The 15,175-nt window shown below is 36.1% G+C and overlaps 1 protein-coding gene across 2 annotated transcripts in view; it reads left to right on the top strand.

The window, feature by feature from the left end:
* The window catches only part of REEP3 (receptor accessory protein 3), a 97,818-nt gene extending 82,921 nt beyond the window's left edge, over nucleotides 1–14,897 (top strand). Inside the window, exons 6-8 of one of the 2 annotated variants that reach the window (XM_068547467.1) lie at nucleotides 2,743–2,890; nucleotides 10,605–10,759; nucleotides 11,444–14,897. In XM_068547467.1, coding sequence (XP_068403568.1) covers nucleotides 2,743–2,890; nucleotides 10,605–10,759; nucleotides 11,444–11,500 — 360 coding nt within the window. In that variant the 3' untranslated portion in view covers nucleotides 11,501–14,897. The remainder of the gene's footprint in view (nucleotides 1–2,742; nucleotides 2,891–10,604; nucleotides 10,760–11,443) is intronic. The other variant, XM_068547468.1, reaches the window with a different exon arrangement.
* The last annotated feature ends 278 nt before the right edge of the window (nucleotides 14,898–15,175 follow it).

Raw genomic sequence — 15,175 nt, 5'->3', positions numbered from 1 at the left:
AATTCTTATAGTATACTATGTTACAATTAAAACTTCACTATACTATCTATGACTAATTTTGTAATATAAAGAAATTTTTGAAAAACAGAAAAAAATCACTCATCTGCCTAAACATTACACTGTTCTCATTTTTTAATATTTTTCCCTAACTATAACCATACTGCATACTTGTGCCCATATTTTGCATGATTTAGAATTCTGAGGTGGAGGGTAGGTATTTCCACTTAACATTTTATTGCAAACATAATTCCCTTATTAATGGACTTTTTGTGCTGAATATATAAAAATTAGAGGGAATAGGGCTGCCTTTAGCTGCAATTATTTTATAATGACACCTCTCCTTTAAAGTGGTCACATTGGATACTTATAATTTATGTAATATTTTTGAAGTTCACAATAGTGCAATATTTCTCTCCCCATATTATTTCTCTTCTGGACCCATTAGAAAATATACAGTGGAAAAAAATGATTTTTCAAAGTGATAATGGCTGTTGAAGTGCCGTTGGTCCTCAAGGAGGGTACAGCCCCTTTTTGCTTTTGTCTACAGTACCTGGCCTTTTGGGGGGATTGATAATACTTGGGGCTAGAGGGTTGGTTACTCAAGAGCTACATTAAAATCCATACTGTATATAGATCACCCAGATACCTCAGGGTTGGTCCTTGCTCACCTTTAATGTAAACCTGAAGCAGACTCCTAGTGGGTGATATAATCTACCCATGTAGATACCCATGAGTGTACCTGTAGTTTGGTGCTGAAACTCTCTATATAAACTCCAGTGTTTACATTAAAACATGCTGCAACCTATGGAGAAGTTTCCAACAGTCAAGAGTAATGAAAAAGAAGAGGCATAAAAAGAGTATTTAGTTTACTTATTACACACTCAATATCAGTCCCATACCACGTGCACTCAGAGAACAGAAGAAGCCTAAGATTTGTCCCTCTCTAGTTTCTTAAAATCTTGCTCTGGAGGCAAAATATATAAAGTACAGCAATAGAACTAACATTAATTTGTGAGTTCATTTGTGAGATATGCCCTAAGTAATTAGTTGATTATAATCATTAAAGATACCAAAGTTTGTGGGTGCTATAAAGCTAGACTGATTCAATGGCACTTTGACTCATTTGCATGCTGAGATGTACTTTCTTGAGTGGGAGGGTTTGGGAGTTACAGTAGAGGGTATCATGGACGTATATTATCATTCATTTGGCAATAGGCAAACAGTCAAGAATTGCTGAGAGAGGGCACAGAAATACAAAGGTAGGAATAGAGAAAATGACAGTTCTGAGAAAACAAGGCATCTCTTTCAGATGAGCACTGGTCACTTCCTTTTAGTGTGTGTCTGAAGTCTTCTGTCATCCTCTACTTAAGAAGCAAATGGTATCTGATAAAAAGAGAGTATAATGAATTAAACCTTGTCAAGAATGTTTAAACATGTGTGGAATCCAATTATTTTTATTGAGGATATAGACCCTTTACTAATTCTTTTTCATAATTCAAAAAATATGGTAGAAATTACAAAGCTTAAGTGAAGTGGGGTGTGAAAATGGTGTTTGGGTTTGACATAATAGGATATCACTCACTCGGAGTAGCTAAATCAAGACTCATGAAACAAGACCTTTTTCTTCAGTGTAAAATACATGTTAGCAGTAATGTTGGAATGTTTGTAGTGCCTTAGGCTTTGAAATTTAGAGATGAACCATTATGGATGAGTTTCTACAGTTACATTATAACTAGAGGCAATCATAAATTCACATGTGTGAGAAGAAGAAATAATAAGTGTAAAAAAAACCTTTAGAAGAATACTTTTAATCCAGCTATAAATAAGAAATGAGTCATCTGTATGCTATGCAAATTTTCAAGTGGGTAAATTTAGAAATTATTTTTTTCTCTTTACAAAACTTTATACTTTGAGGGGAAATGTAGTTATGTCTGAGCAGTTCAGGAATGTCCCTTTCAAAGCTGTGCAGTGATGAAAAGCATTGAACTTTCTGCAGTAATGGGAATGTCCTGTATCTGCACTGTCCAATACAATAGCCACTAGCCACATGTGGCTATTGAGCATTTGAAATGTAGCGAGTGCAATTAAGGAGCTGAATTTTTTAATTTATTTAATTTTAGTTAAATTTAAATACCCACTTGTGCCTAATGTCTACCATATTGTCAAATTGTGTGTATTAGTAGATATGCTTTGCCAGATGGTGAATTCATTAACTGAATATCGTTTCATACTCAAGATTCTTTGGCTCTCAAATTTTTTTTACTGTGTTCTAGGTAGAGCCATTACCATTCCTGACTTAGCTTTAAAACAGCATCTCTTTTACTTTAAAAAGTTCTTCTGAATCATAAACGTAAGCCTCAAAGTGCTACTTTTAGGAGAGAGAAATATTATGGTTGATGTTTACAGAGAGGATAAGCTCATTATACATTTTTTTACATCCTTGAATTAAATTTAAAGCTGAAATGTTTGGGAGTGGAATGCACTGATGTCTACAACTTGCTCTGAAATGCATTAAAAATTGATTGATGGATGGATAGATGGTAAATATTGTGGTAAAGCAGATATAGCAAAATATAAACGATATATGGGTATCCACTGTAGAATTCTTTCAACTTTTCTGAATGTTTCATTTTAAAATGAATAAGCTTCATGAAAAAATGTTGGAGGAAAGTTAAATGGAAACATATTAAGTATTTTAAAGTGCATTTCTTTTCTTGGATCTATCACTTCTCTGTTAAATAGAGCCAAGGAGCAATAACTGAACGTTTACGAAGTTTCAGTATGCATGATCTAACAGCTATCCAAGGTGATGAGCCTGTGGGACAAAGAGCATACCAACCTCTCCCAGAAACAAAAAAGAAAAGTAAACCAGCCTCCGGTGAATCACCAGGTGTGCTTGTTTTGTTTTAATGTGTTGTTCTTTCATAATTGGGATCTTGAGTCAAGATGGGTACTAAAATAATACCTGGTCGCTACCTGAATTTGGGTAAACAACATTTATTTTTAAGCTTATATTCTTGAGCTTCACACTTAACTGTATGTAGGTCTCCTCCTCTAAATTTTCTCTAAATAAGGTTAGTGCTTGCTTTTTGTTGACTCTGGAGATAATCCAGGTAAGAAAGTAGCAGTAGCGCCTTGTGCTGCCATGAATTTTTAGGAGCAGTGGATGTGGTTACCCACTACCACCAGCGCTAGTTCTGACCTGTGATCTCTACTCTTGCTACTCAAACTACGTAGTGGCATCTGAGTTTTATAATTAAACCCGCTTTAATGTAAGTGCTGTGAACAAAGAAGGATACTGACTTATAAGATAAAAAGTTTTAAGCAGGTGACAGAAGATGACAGGTTTGAAAATAGGATTACTCCAATGGAAAAATGTGTTGAAATCATGACTTGTAGACTAAGAACTAACTTGTTCTAATGTAAATTATAAGCATGTCATAGTTGATACATTCTAAAATTTTAGTAAATTTTTGTGATCTTAGAAACATACACATAAACAAAAAGACATAGTCCCTTAGTCATTTTTTTCGCATATAAGAAAGTTGTAGTTCAAGGCCCAACTGAGAACTAAGATCTTCAGGATATTTCTTTTTAAAGTATTATTAGGTCCATAAGGTACAGGGCTACTTGATCTTTTTTTTTTTTTTTTTTTAAGTAGAAGTTTTCTTCTGAGGGAGACTGAAAATCATCCTTTATAATTAAAACCAATTTGAAAAGAGCAGTCCCGAAGTGAGAGAGTAGCATTGACATATACACTACCAAATGTAAAATAGATAGCTAGTGGGAAGCAGCTGCATAGCACAGGGAGATCAGCTTGGTGCTTTGTGACCACCTGGGAGGGTGGGAGGGAGACACAAGAGGGAGGGAATATGGGGATATATGTATACGTATAGCTGATTCACTTTGTTATACAGCAGCAACTAACACACCATTGTAAACCAATTATACTCCAATAAAGATGTTAAAAAAAAAAGAGGGACTTCCGTGGTGGCACAGTGGTTAAGAATCTGCCTGCCAATGCAGCAGACACGTGTTCGATCCCTGGTCCGGGAAGATCCCACATGCCGCGGAGCAACTAATCCCGTGTGCCACAACTACAGGGCCTGCGCTCTGCAGCCCGTGAGCCACAACTACTGAGCCCGTGTGCCACAACTACTGAAGCCTGTGCTCCTAGAGCCCGTGCTTCGCAACAAGAGCAGCCACTGCAATGAGAAGCCCACGCACCACAATGAAGACTAGCCCCCGCTCACCACAACTAGGGAAAGCCCGCGTGCATCAACGAAGACCCAACGCAGCCAAAAATAAATGAATTAATTAATTTAAAAAATGAAAGAAAGAAAAGAACAGTCCCTTCTTATAAAGGAAAAATAGTGAACTTTGTTCTAAGTTCTCCCCAGAATGAATAACTTTAAAAAGCTGGTGGCTTATCTAAGAGGTAGTAATTAAGTATTGGCCATTGATTAAGGTACTGATGCCTTTAAGAGTGAGGAAACTTTGAACCTTGAACCATCATCCTTAATACTTTAATAATGTAAAAGTAGTCCCTAATAGGCATTTTCTTAATACGCATTTTAAAAATTAGGTATACTGATTTTGTTTATGGGGACTGCTATATATATTTTGCTGATTTGGACCAGTAATCTGAGCCCTTTATCAGCAGTTTATTCATAATTATACCTTAGAATTGGTTAAGAATTGTATTCCAATTATTTAAATAAAACCAGGATTATAAATTTGAAAATCCATGACACTATTTTTATGGTATCCATCTATTAAATTTAAAATGGTGTGACTAAAATATTTTAGGATAGTGAGGTGTTAATTAGTTCTTCTGTTAAATTTTAAACCATGAAATTAAAAGAACAAGAAAGTTGGGAAACAAACACTCTCATACACTTTTTATGAGAGTTTAAAGTAGAATAATTGTTTCTGATGACAGTCTGGCAAGAATTATCAAAATGTATTCTTTTTAACTCAGCAAGAAACTTCTAAGAACATGTCATAAGGAAATAATCAGACAAGTGTTCAAAGATATAGGTACAAAGATGTATGAATGTTCGTCTTGTTGTTGTTTATAGTAACAAAATATTGGAACAAACCAAATTCCTAAGAGAAATGGTTAAACAAAAAGGTGGCTATTAGCCGTGAAAAATAATAATGTCAGTTTATACGTATTGACATGAAAACATATCCAGATTGGGGGCGGGGGGAACAATAACAGTGAAACAATGTGTGTGTTATGATCCTATACCATAGAGGCACAATAGATAGACGATGAAATGGATTAATATACGTAAAGTTATTTTTCAGATAAATGTACATAGAGGAGAGTCTGGAAGAGAGTCTAAATGCTGCTAACTAAAATGTTAGCAGCATTTACCTCTGAGTTGTGGGTTTTTAGTGATTTTTTTTTTAATCAACCTGTTACCCGTAAAATCAGAAATAAAACAAACCTACTTCTTGTTTTGAAAACAATTAAGGTATTCTTTTTTTATATCATGAATTTTTTTCTATTTTATTTACTTCCAAACTTCCTCAAGAAAAGCAAGTTGGTACATTTTTTAGTGTGGGAAGTATATTTATATTGCAAAGTCTGTTTACTAATAGTTCATGCAATCAATACAGTTAGCTCAGAACACAAGCAAATTCAAATATTTGGAAAAGTGGTTCCCTTTTGAAAACTAGTAATGGCTTGCTATGAGCGGTTTGAGGTTAGCTGATTGAGAGAAGTCTTGCTTCGATGAAGTTACTCAAGTCCGCATGTTGTCACTATGGGAAAAAGAGCTCCCTCCAAATGCCTTTTTGTAAGAAAATAGACACCTTGAACATGATGTTCACTTCCTTGGAAAGAACACCACATTCTGATAAGTGGAAATATTTTTTCTGCAAAGAACCTGCTGCTCCCATATTAGTTAAAAGTGGTTCAATATTCAGTTTCAATATACCAGCACATAAAGAGATTTCTGTTTTGTCTTGTTTTTGATGCTTTACGTATTTATTTAATCCTTAAGATGACTATGCAGGTTAAATATTTTTATCCTTATTTTGTAGATGAATAAGTTGAGACTTAAGGAGATTAAATTACTTGTCAAAGACCACATACTCAATGACAGAAATGAAGTATCCAAGGTTCCTAACCTAATTCTTACTCTTTTTTTACTCTATAAAGAGACTGCACTTAGTGAGACACTTGGGCTGGAACAATGAATTCAAACAATTTGGCAGGGGTGACCTTAGAGATGCTTTAGTCAAAGATGGCAAATAAGTGACATGCCTCCTCTCTGCTCCTGTGCCCATGGCAGCCATTGCTAATGGATTGTGGCACTTCCCACCCTGGCTCAGAATCCCTCTCAACACAGTGCCCCAGTCAGCTCAACTGGCTCAGAGCTGGCGTTCACATAGAAACGTATTCACCTCCCATCCGCCTCAACACGTTACCAGATAGGAAAACTGAGACCCAGAGAAGCAAGACTCACTCAAGGTCTTAACAGCTGTTAAGTGGCCAAGTACTCATTTCTCCTCACATGGATCCAGGGCCCCTTCCACCACGATAACTAAGGCCCCTTCCAAGTCAACTTTCCATGATTCTGCACTTACATTAATACATGGAAACTGCTTAGAACAGTGCCTGGTCCACGCTAAGTACTGGATCAGTATTGGCTATTATTATTATTATAAGGGGGGAGGGAGGGACTTAAAATATACCGATTCTAAGATGTAGGAGCTATGAATAAAACCAGGTCAGTTTGCAAAAGCATCTGCTACTTTTCCTAAAATGGTAACAGAGCTCTGGGCCAAAGGTGGCCGAACAGCTGCAGCCTTAGGCCTCAGGGCCCCCGGCAACAGAGACTCTTCATTCTTAGGTTCTCAGTCACTCCTCCTCAGGAATGTGCGTGGACAGCCCCATTTTGAGGATTTTGCCCAGTCTAGACTGATGACGGAAAGCAGCCGACCTTGGCATCACCTTTGTCGGCGCCAGGAGCACGCCACCAGCTTCCCCTTGCCTGGGCTTGGAGGACCTGCAAACCATTCAGCCAACTCGCCGGGCTCCTGTTCAGATAGGGCATCCAGATTCAGGCTTTTCTCCTAATCTCGGGTCTCCCCCTCCTCCGAAGTCTTTAAAATCCTCGGACAACTTTGATTAATACTGTTTCCACCACTCACAGCAGAATTTTCATATACTCATTTTCAGGTTTTTAAGTGGAATAGAAAATGAATATTTTATTGAAGATATTTGACTTGACTCCTCTCTTTTTGATGCAGTTTAGTTTAATAACTTGCTAAATTAAGCTTGTCGACTTCATCTCCTAACAGATCCCAAATTTGGCTACTGTCTCCTCAATCCCTGGACTCTTATCATTTCTGGCCTGTGGTACTGCAGTAACCTCCCTGCTTCCAGTCTCATCCACTTCTGATTCATTCTCCAAAGTACAAGAAGACTCTTTTAGAGAACCAAAATCTAATCATGTCACCCTCCGATTAAAATGCTTCAATGCCCCCTCCCCCTTGTTCTCTGAAGCCCAAGCTCAATAGCGTTTGGTATATTAGCTCCCAGCCTTGGCATCCCACTCCTTCATGTGCTCGGTGTATAGAATCATGAGTCTTTCAGGATTCGGCTTGGCCACCACCTCCTACAAGAAGTCTTCTCTTACCGCCCACTTCCCCCTACTGTGTGCTCCCGTAGCACCTTGTCCTTGTCTTCTATTTACAGCATTTATTACAGTATTGTCATGCCCACTAGACTCTGTCTCCTCTACTGGACTATATATTTCTTAGGGTAGAAAAAGACAGTTGTGTGTTTTTCAACATAGTATCCCCCATAATTTAGTACACTGCCTCACACGTAGTAATATTTTTCAAATATCAATACTTGTGGAATAACAAATCAATCCATCACTTTTCCTGAAACAATATTTAGAAAACTAAGATTTTTTTTTTTTAGTTGAAATTAGGAAACAAAGAATAAGATGTATATATAATTATTGTTTTGAATGTAATTCCAATTCCTAATCACATAAAGTGAGAGGCAATTAAAATAGCAAGGGCCGTCTTTGTTAAAATGTAGCCTTATGCTTCATCTGTGGCCTTAGAGAACTTTTTGATCACAGTCGCTTCCTTTCTGGTTCTTTCCTTGATTCTTTATTCTATGTTTTACCTTAGTTTTATTATATTGGGATTAGGTGTATTATATAAGCAACAGCAATAGAGAAAAATCTACAAATGGCAATCTAAAAATATTTTTTCTGGTTTATATTCCCCATTTATAGAAGTAATACAATTTTTTAAATAAAAATTTGGCAACTTTTTTTAAAAAAGGAGAAATTAAGAAATTTAAAATCACTTAAAAGCCCACTTCCAACAGATATAATGGTTTCATTTTTATGTTTTTCAAAACTTTGTTTCTATACATACATTTTTTTCCACTTAATATTGCACCAAGAGGGTTTTCCCAGGACTATTGACCCCATTCCCTCCCCTGGCCACACTGACCTCCTCACAGCTCTTCCACATAGTTATGCTTCCCAATGCCCCGGGGCCTTTGCACATGCTGTCATGTCTACCTAGAACAAACTTCCTCTGACTGCTGCAGGAAAGCAAAGGATCTTGGCCTATGTAATGACTGATTCTACTTCCAAATCCTTCCTGATTTCTAGCCTAGAAGTCTGGCAGCATAAAATTGTACTTCCTTAATATATAATTAAAGATGTTTATCTTATTATGAGACCAGGAAGCTTTTTTTTTTTTAATTAATTTTTATTGGAGTATGGTTGCTTTACAGTGTTATGTTAGCCTCCACTGCACAACAAAATCAAAATGAATCAGCTATACACATACAGATATCCCCTCCCTTTTGGACTTCCCTCCCATTTAGGTTACCACAGTGTATTAGGTAGAGTTCCCTGTGCTATACAGTGTGTTCCCATCAGAGACGAAGAAGCTTAATTATAACTCTTCATGGTTTGCTTAGTGATGCTCAAGTTATTCATGTCCTATGAGAGCAGATTAATAAACAATTATTCAGTATACTTTTCTTCACATGCAAGAAGTCCATCTCTTGCCCCCTCCTGAGCCTGGAAAAGCTGCTACTTTTTTCTCATCTGAAGAAGGTATCTATGCTTCTTACCTTTATTGGAGGAGAATTTGAAATATAATGGGGCCTTGTAACCTCACCCCTGTCTTTTTTTTTGGCCGCTCCCTGCGGCTTATGGGATCTTAGTTCCCCAGCCAGGGATGGAACCCGGGCCCTCGGCAGTGAAAACACAGAGTCCTAACCACTGGACTGCCAGGGAAGTCCCTCACCCCTGTCTTTATAACCTACGTAGTACTCCAGTTGCCTTAGACTTGAGCCCCTCTCTTGCGCCATCCAGGCAGTAGTTCTCAAAGTGTGGGCCTGGGACCAGTAGCATAAGCATCACCTGGGAACTTGCTAGGACTGTAGATTCTCAGCCCCACCCCGGGCCCAGCAATGTGTGTATCAGTAAATTCTCCAGGTGACTCTAATATGTGCCAATAAGTTTGTGCTAATAAACTCTAATAAAGTTTGAGAACCACTGCTTCAGGAATGGGAGTGTTCTTGTCCCTGAATCCCAGCCTCAGGGTGCTCTCAGATTTCCTGACAGTAACCAGCCTGACTGGATGTTTGCATATTGGCCGATGTTAAGTCTTCGTTGCTACACATAGCAGCCTGTTAGCACACCCACACGATCCATCTCTCACTGACCCTCCTGATGCTGGCTATTTTCTTTGACTAACATCAGTCATCATAGCCTGTGGTGTTTCTAATTACTGTACCCTGTCTGGCTGGGTTTTATCTTAGCAGCTGCAACAGTGTTGGTTTAACTTCTCCATCACCTGCCCCCAGTGAATTATCTTGCCCGAAGTTCTATCCCCTTTGGGTCTTATATGACTCCTTAAGTTCACTATACCATTTCTGGTCTTGACAAAAGGTTTGACACGTTGGGGGGTGAGAAGGACCCTGAGTCCCTAATTAAAGTCAAAGGTACAAATAACAGACCAAAACACACTGTTGCTTAGGTTGCTTAGAATTCACAAAAAGGGGACTTCCCAGGTGGTCCAGTGGTTAAGACTCTGCTACCAATGCAGGGGCCTGGTTTCGATCCCTGGTCAGGGAACTAGATCCCACATGCCACAACTAAAGATCCTGCATGCTGCAACTAAGACCTGGTGCAGCCAAATAAATAAATAAATTTTTTTTTTTAAAAAAAAGAGTTCACAAAAAGGAGAAAGGGCAGGAAGAGACTTTTCACTGTGTATCTATTTATATTCTTTGATTTTTGAACAAGACAGCCGTGTTAACCTACTAAAAAATAAAGTATTTTTAATTATTCTGAAAAATGCATAGTGAAAATAGGAATGGCCAGGGAAAACTTCCTGGAAGAAATGCGTTATGAGCCTCCTCTAGAATAGTGCAAGGGGCAAAGATTGATGGTAAAGGTCAGGGAACGCCTTCCAGATGAGACAGGGAGAAGAGCAAGCTGGCAAATGCAGACCATGCAGAGAACCGCCAGTAGACAGGGTGAAGAGGCGGTGCTGACTGGCATCCTTTTACCAAAACATGCTGGTTTTGACAACTCGTCTAGGTGATGGAATTCCACTGAGAGACGGAGATGGGAAAACAGATGAAGAAGCGGATGGGCCATATTCAGATGATGAGATGTTAACACACAGAGGGCTACGAAGATCACAAAGCATGAAATCTGTGAAAACCGTGAAAGGCCGAAAAGAGGTTAGTCAGGTATAGAGTTGTTTTCCCAATGATTACTATTAAGGGATTTCCCTGCTGCATTATCATTTAGGGTATCCGTAAATGAAGGATTGGAATAATAGAGCACCGGCTATATTTAAAATTCTTTATTCAGATCAGATGGATTAGGATCTCTGGAAATTTAGAAAATGGCAAATTCCTAGTCTTCCACTATAAGTAGAAAATGGTATTCTCACATAGCAAAATCATACGGTTGATGTGAGTACCCAGTGCCAGCCCTACGTATATGCAAAAAAAAGGCAGCTAACAGTATTAAGTATGTAGTTTTGTTTTGAACCAACTCTAATAAGGATTAAATAGTAAAAGTCTATCCATAATAATATATTGTCTTTGTGCCCAGAAAGCATTGGAGGATTTCAGCGAATGACCTCAGATTATTGTGAGCAATGTTCATTGACATGTACCCAGCAAAGCATAAATAATAACAGTTAATGTTTTCATTTTTTATTAGTGATAATAATCTGTGCATATATGCAACATAATGCCAACTACATTTTGGAGTATATAGGTAGTGCTGTCTTTCGAGTACACACTTAGCGCATAATTGATTCTTTATATCAGAAAAGTTAAAAAATTATTACTGTGATTGTGAGCTATTAAGTCCTGTCTTACTTCAAAACCTAAGTCATAATAATAACACATTTCTCTCTTCAGGTGCGGTATGGGTCACTGAAATACAAAGTGAAGAAGAGACCACAAGTTTATTTTTAGTCATGTACATGTCAAGTATCCCAAGACAAATTATGCTAATACATCAACTTTTTTTTTTAACATCATATATTCAGGATTTATACATTAAAATAATTCTTTAAATTGTGGTGGTGATAGGATTTACTTTCATCTATTTAAATAGTTTTTATTTCTTTAACAATTACTTCCAAATCTTGACTACTAAAGGTAGTTATGCAAAAATTGATAGATAGATATATCAGAAATAATAGAATACTGTGTTATCTATTGTCACATTCTTCAGAACACTGAGTGCCTGGGATGCAAAGTGAAACACAAACCCACAGTATACTTGAAAAGAGTCTTTTTATGGTTCAAGATATACCAGACTTTGTGATATTGTATTGTGTTTACCTGTATTTCTGTTACTATCCTCTGTATCACATGAGGATAGTAATTAAATAGGCCTCTGATCTAGCAGTGATAGAACAAGGGTATAATATAAGATAAAGTATGCTTTATATTCTTCAAATTTTTACTTTCTTAATACTTTCTAGTTTTTCCACCATCAACTGAAAGTTTTCAAGGCAAATGTTTGAAAACCAGGTATCTACATAGCACTTTCATTCCTGACTAGTTTTGCACACTTGAAAATTGTTTACTTATTTTACAACTGTACATTTATTTTAAGTTTTATTAACACTGTGTTTATTGTTATTTGTCATATTCTGGCATGTCAAATTTACGCCTTGAATTACATCATCTCTTTTCCTGTGGGTTTCATTAGTTATATTCATTTAATTTTAATAATAAAAACCAGAGCTTATTTTTCAATTTTAACTATTTTTACTTATCTTCTTTACAGATAAGAAGTTATTTTAAAATTCACCAGCTTCCCATATTTAGCTCTATAGTGTAGTTGAACTTAGCATGTTTTTGTTAACACTGGTTATGTTTTCAGCTTTTAAAAGTGGTAGCTTTTGTGAAATGGAGTCAGAGACCAGTATAGCACTGAGGTATCTTCTAATTCATGAAACTAACCAACAGCCAATCCATTCACAAGCTTGGCACTGATACGAGCTGCTGATTTATAAATCTGTCATTGACTAGAACCATTTGAATCACTTCACTTCTGGCTGAGATAATTTCCTGAAGATACCTGCTGATGCAAAGTACAAATGTTGTTAATCTTACATATTAGAAGTTATTAGAATAGATTTTAGAAAAATATCATTTTTTTAATCCAAGAGAATTTGAGTTACTGAACTTTGAGGTTTTTTAGGTGGCATAGGTAACTATGCATTATGAACTCTTAAGTAAATATATTTCTGATGATGGTTTTAGTGATCAGTAATCAAATTTGTATGATTATACTTGTTCAGATAATTTACTTGATTTTTCTGTTTGTCCAAAAGAAAAAGCAGTGAGAGAGATTTGTAAGATCTTTGACCTTTCTACCTTCTAAGAAATGGAGCCACCTGGCAATGTATATTCAGGACCTACTCAGAGTGTTGGTAGAGAACAGAATGTTTACTCAGCAGTACCTTAATATAATTCATACATTTCTCTTGATACAAGTCTTAAAATGTCTGATAGATTATCTCACATTCTTGATAAGTACCACCGAGTAAAACTTCATTGAACTTATTTTCCCCCAAAGTTTAATTCCATGAATATCTTCATCTATTTTACCTTTACCAATTTTTAGCCTCTTCGTTTCTGGAAAGACTCTTTGTGTTCAAAATTCCTATGAATTCTGGTTATAAACTCTTGGAAGAGAGTTTTATTTATTTTGCCTAGTACTAGACTTCCCAGTATAAATGCTACCTGTGCCATGCTTATCTTTCCTACACAAAGGCAATGTCATCTCAAATTGCCTGACAAGGTCATGTAAGTAAGTGACTTTGTATCAAAAACATTACCTTTGGGGGCTGATTTGCACCACTGTATTTTTTTTTCAAGTCTAACTTCAGTATTAAACCTATTCTTTAATTATAGTAAACTCATGAATACTGTCCTAAGTTGGAGGAATTATTTATCCCTCTACACTTCTAGAATCAAAACGTTTAATGGAGGACAACACTAGTTTCAAAGAGATAATGCAAGTCCTTCTGTTTAATTGTATCTCTTTACACTTAACAATGCTTCTTCTGATGTGTTTGTTATATCCTTATATACAATCAATGTCATTTTGCTGTTCTATCATTTCCTTTCTTTCCTTTTCTTATATTTCTTAAGATTTGCTTCTTTTCTTTTATGTGTGTTTTAGCATGCTTTCTTTTGAATTTTGTATAATAAACGTATATTTTTGTTTCTTTTAAGGTGGAACAGGTCATTTTTTGTTTTTCTGCTTTTAAGTCTAATGCTTTTAAAAGAGGTATGTTAATCCCTAGAGCACAGTGCCTTGCTTCCCCCATTGCTTACCACTTGGCGGATGGGCATTGGATGCTGCACGAGCCTTTAGGGCACTGTTTTGGTAGCTGTTAAAGTTTATCCAGAAATTGTAGCTGGTGTTTTATTTTATTATATAGTCATTCAACTTGTTCATAATATTAACTATTTCCAGGGTTTGTTTGGAAGTACCAACTGATCTATTCTTTAGTTCACCATATTTTTTCTGGTATAAAAATGGGCCAGAGATAAGCCTTATTGCTAAGGAATTAATTATGTAAACCCCCATAGACCCTGCATAAGATTCCCTCCACACACTTCCCTATATGTATGTGGAATTGGGTAGAAAATGAGGCTGCCAGCATTACCAGTTATAAATACTTGACTACACAGATTGATGGAACAAAATTATTAAAGTGTTTTCAGGGAACTTAATCCATATGTCACCACCAAAGATTTCTACAGTGTTATATGGTATGCAAATATTCCAAATTTCTGTAAAACATTGGTTAGATAAATGTTTTTCTTTCTTTCTTTTTAAGTAACACAGTTTATACTATGGAATGCTTGAACTTTTGTGTTATTAAAAATAATACAACTGTTAAATATTAGTAATTTGTATTTTTAATTGGAATGAACTAAATTTTTATTTTGATTTTCTTTTATCAGGAAAAATAAGAAGTTAATATGTATTGAAAAGCAATTTCCTATGGTTTTTTTCTGTTTAAGTTGATCCATTTGCAAAGCAGTTATGTAAATTTTGAAAAGATCGTTATTATGGTGTGCAGTGTATGTTTCTCAGTAAACATCACTTAAGAGTAAAGCTTTCTGAAAGGAAAGTACAGCATTTATTCTCTTAATGTTTTTAAGATTTAATCTTCTAGTAGTTTTCTACAGATATAATGTATTTTAACTCTTTAAACATTGACCATGAATTAACGTTTTCTCTTCTAACACCTTTTAAATCTATGTACTTTAGTAGTTAAGAGAAAGCAGTTTTGCAATTTTTAATCCCTTTGTAAAGGTTATCTTTAGGCCTAGTATGGCGGTAATTTTACAGATGTGGTTTGTGAAAACTTTAATATAAAATAAACTCACTTTATTAGTGATAACTTGTATTTTTTTCCTGTGTCAGAATATATATGTTAGGTTCCATGAAATGATATTATTTATTACTGAGTGTCTCTTGATTACATAGTAGACACCATAGGTACACACTTAAGATACAAATCGTAGAGCAAATTATAAAAATCATATACATTCTTTGAAATATTGCCATTTGCAACAACATGGGTGGACCTAGAGAATATCACACTAAGTGAAGTA

This window comes from Eschrichtius robustus, chromosome 7 (genome assembly GCF_028021215.1).
Source record: "Eschrichtius robustus isolate mEscRob2 chromosome 7, mEscRob2.pri, whole genome shotgun sequence".
In the NCBI taxonomy this organism is placed as follows: Eukaryota; Metazoa; Chordata; class Mammalia; order Artiodactyla; family Eschrichtiidae; genus Eschrichtius; species Eschrichtius robustus.
Note: the sequence above shows the minus strand (reverse complement) of the source record. Positions and strands in the feature narration are given on the sequence as shown.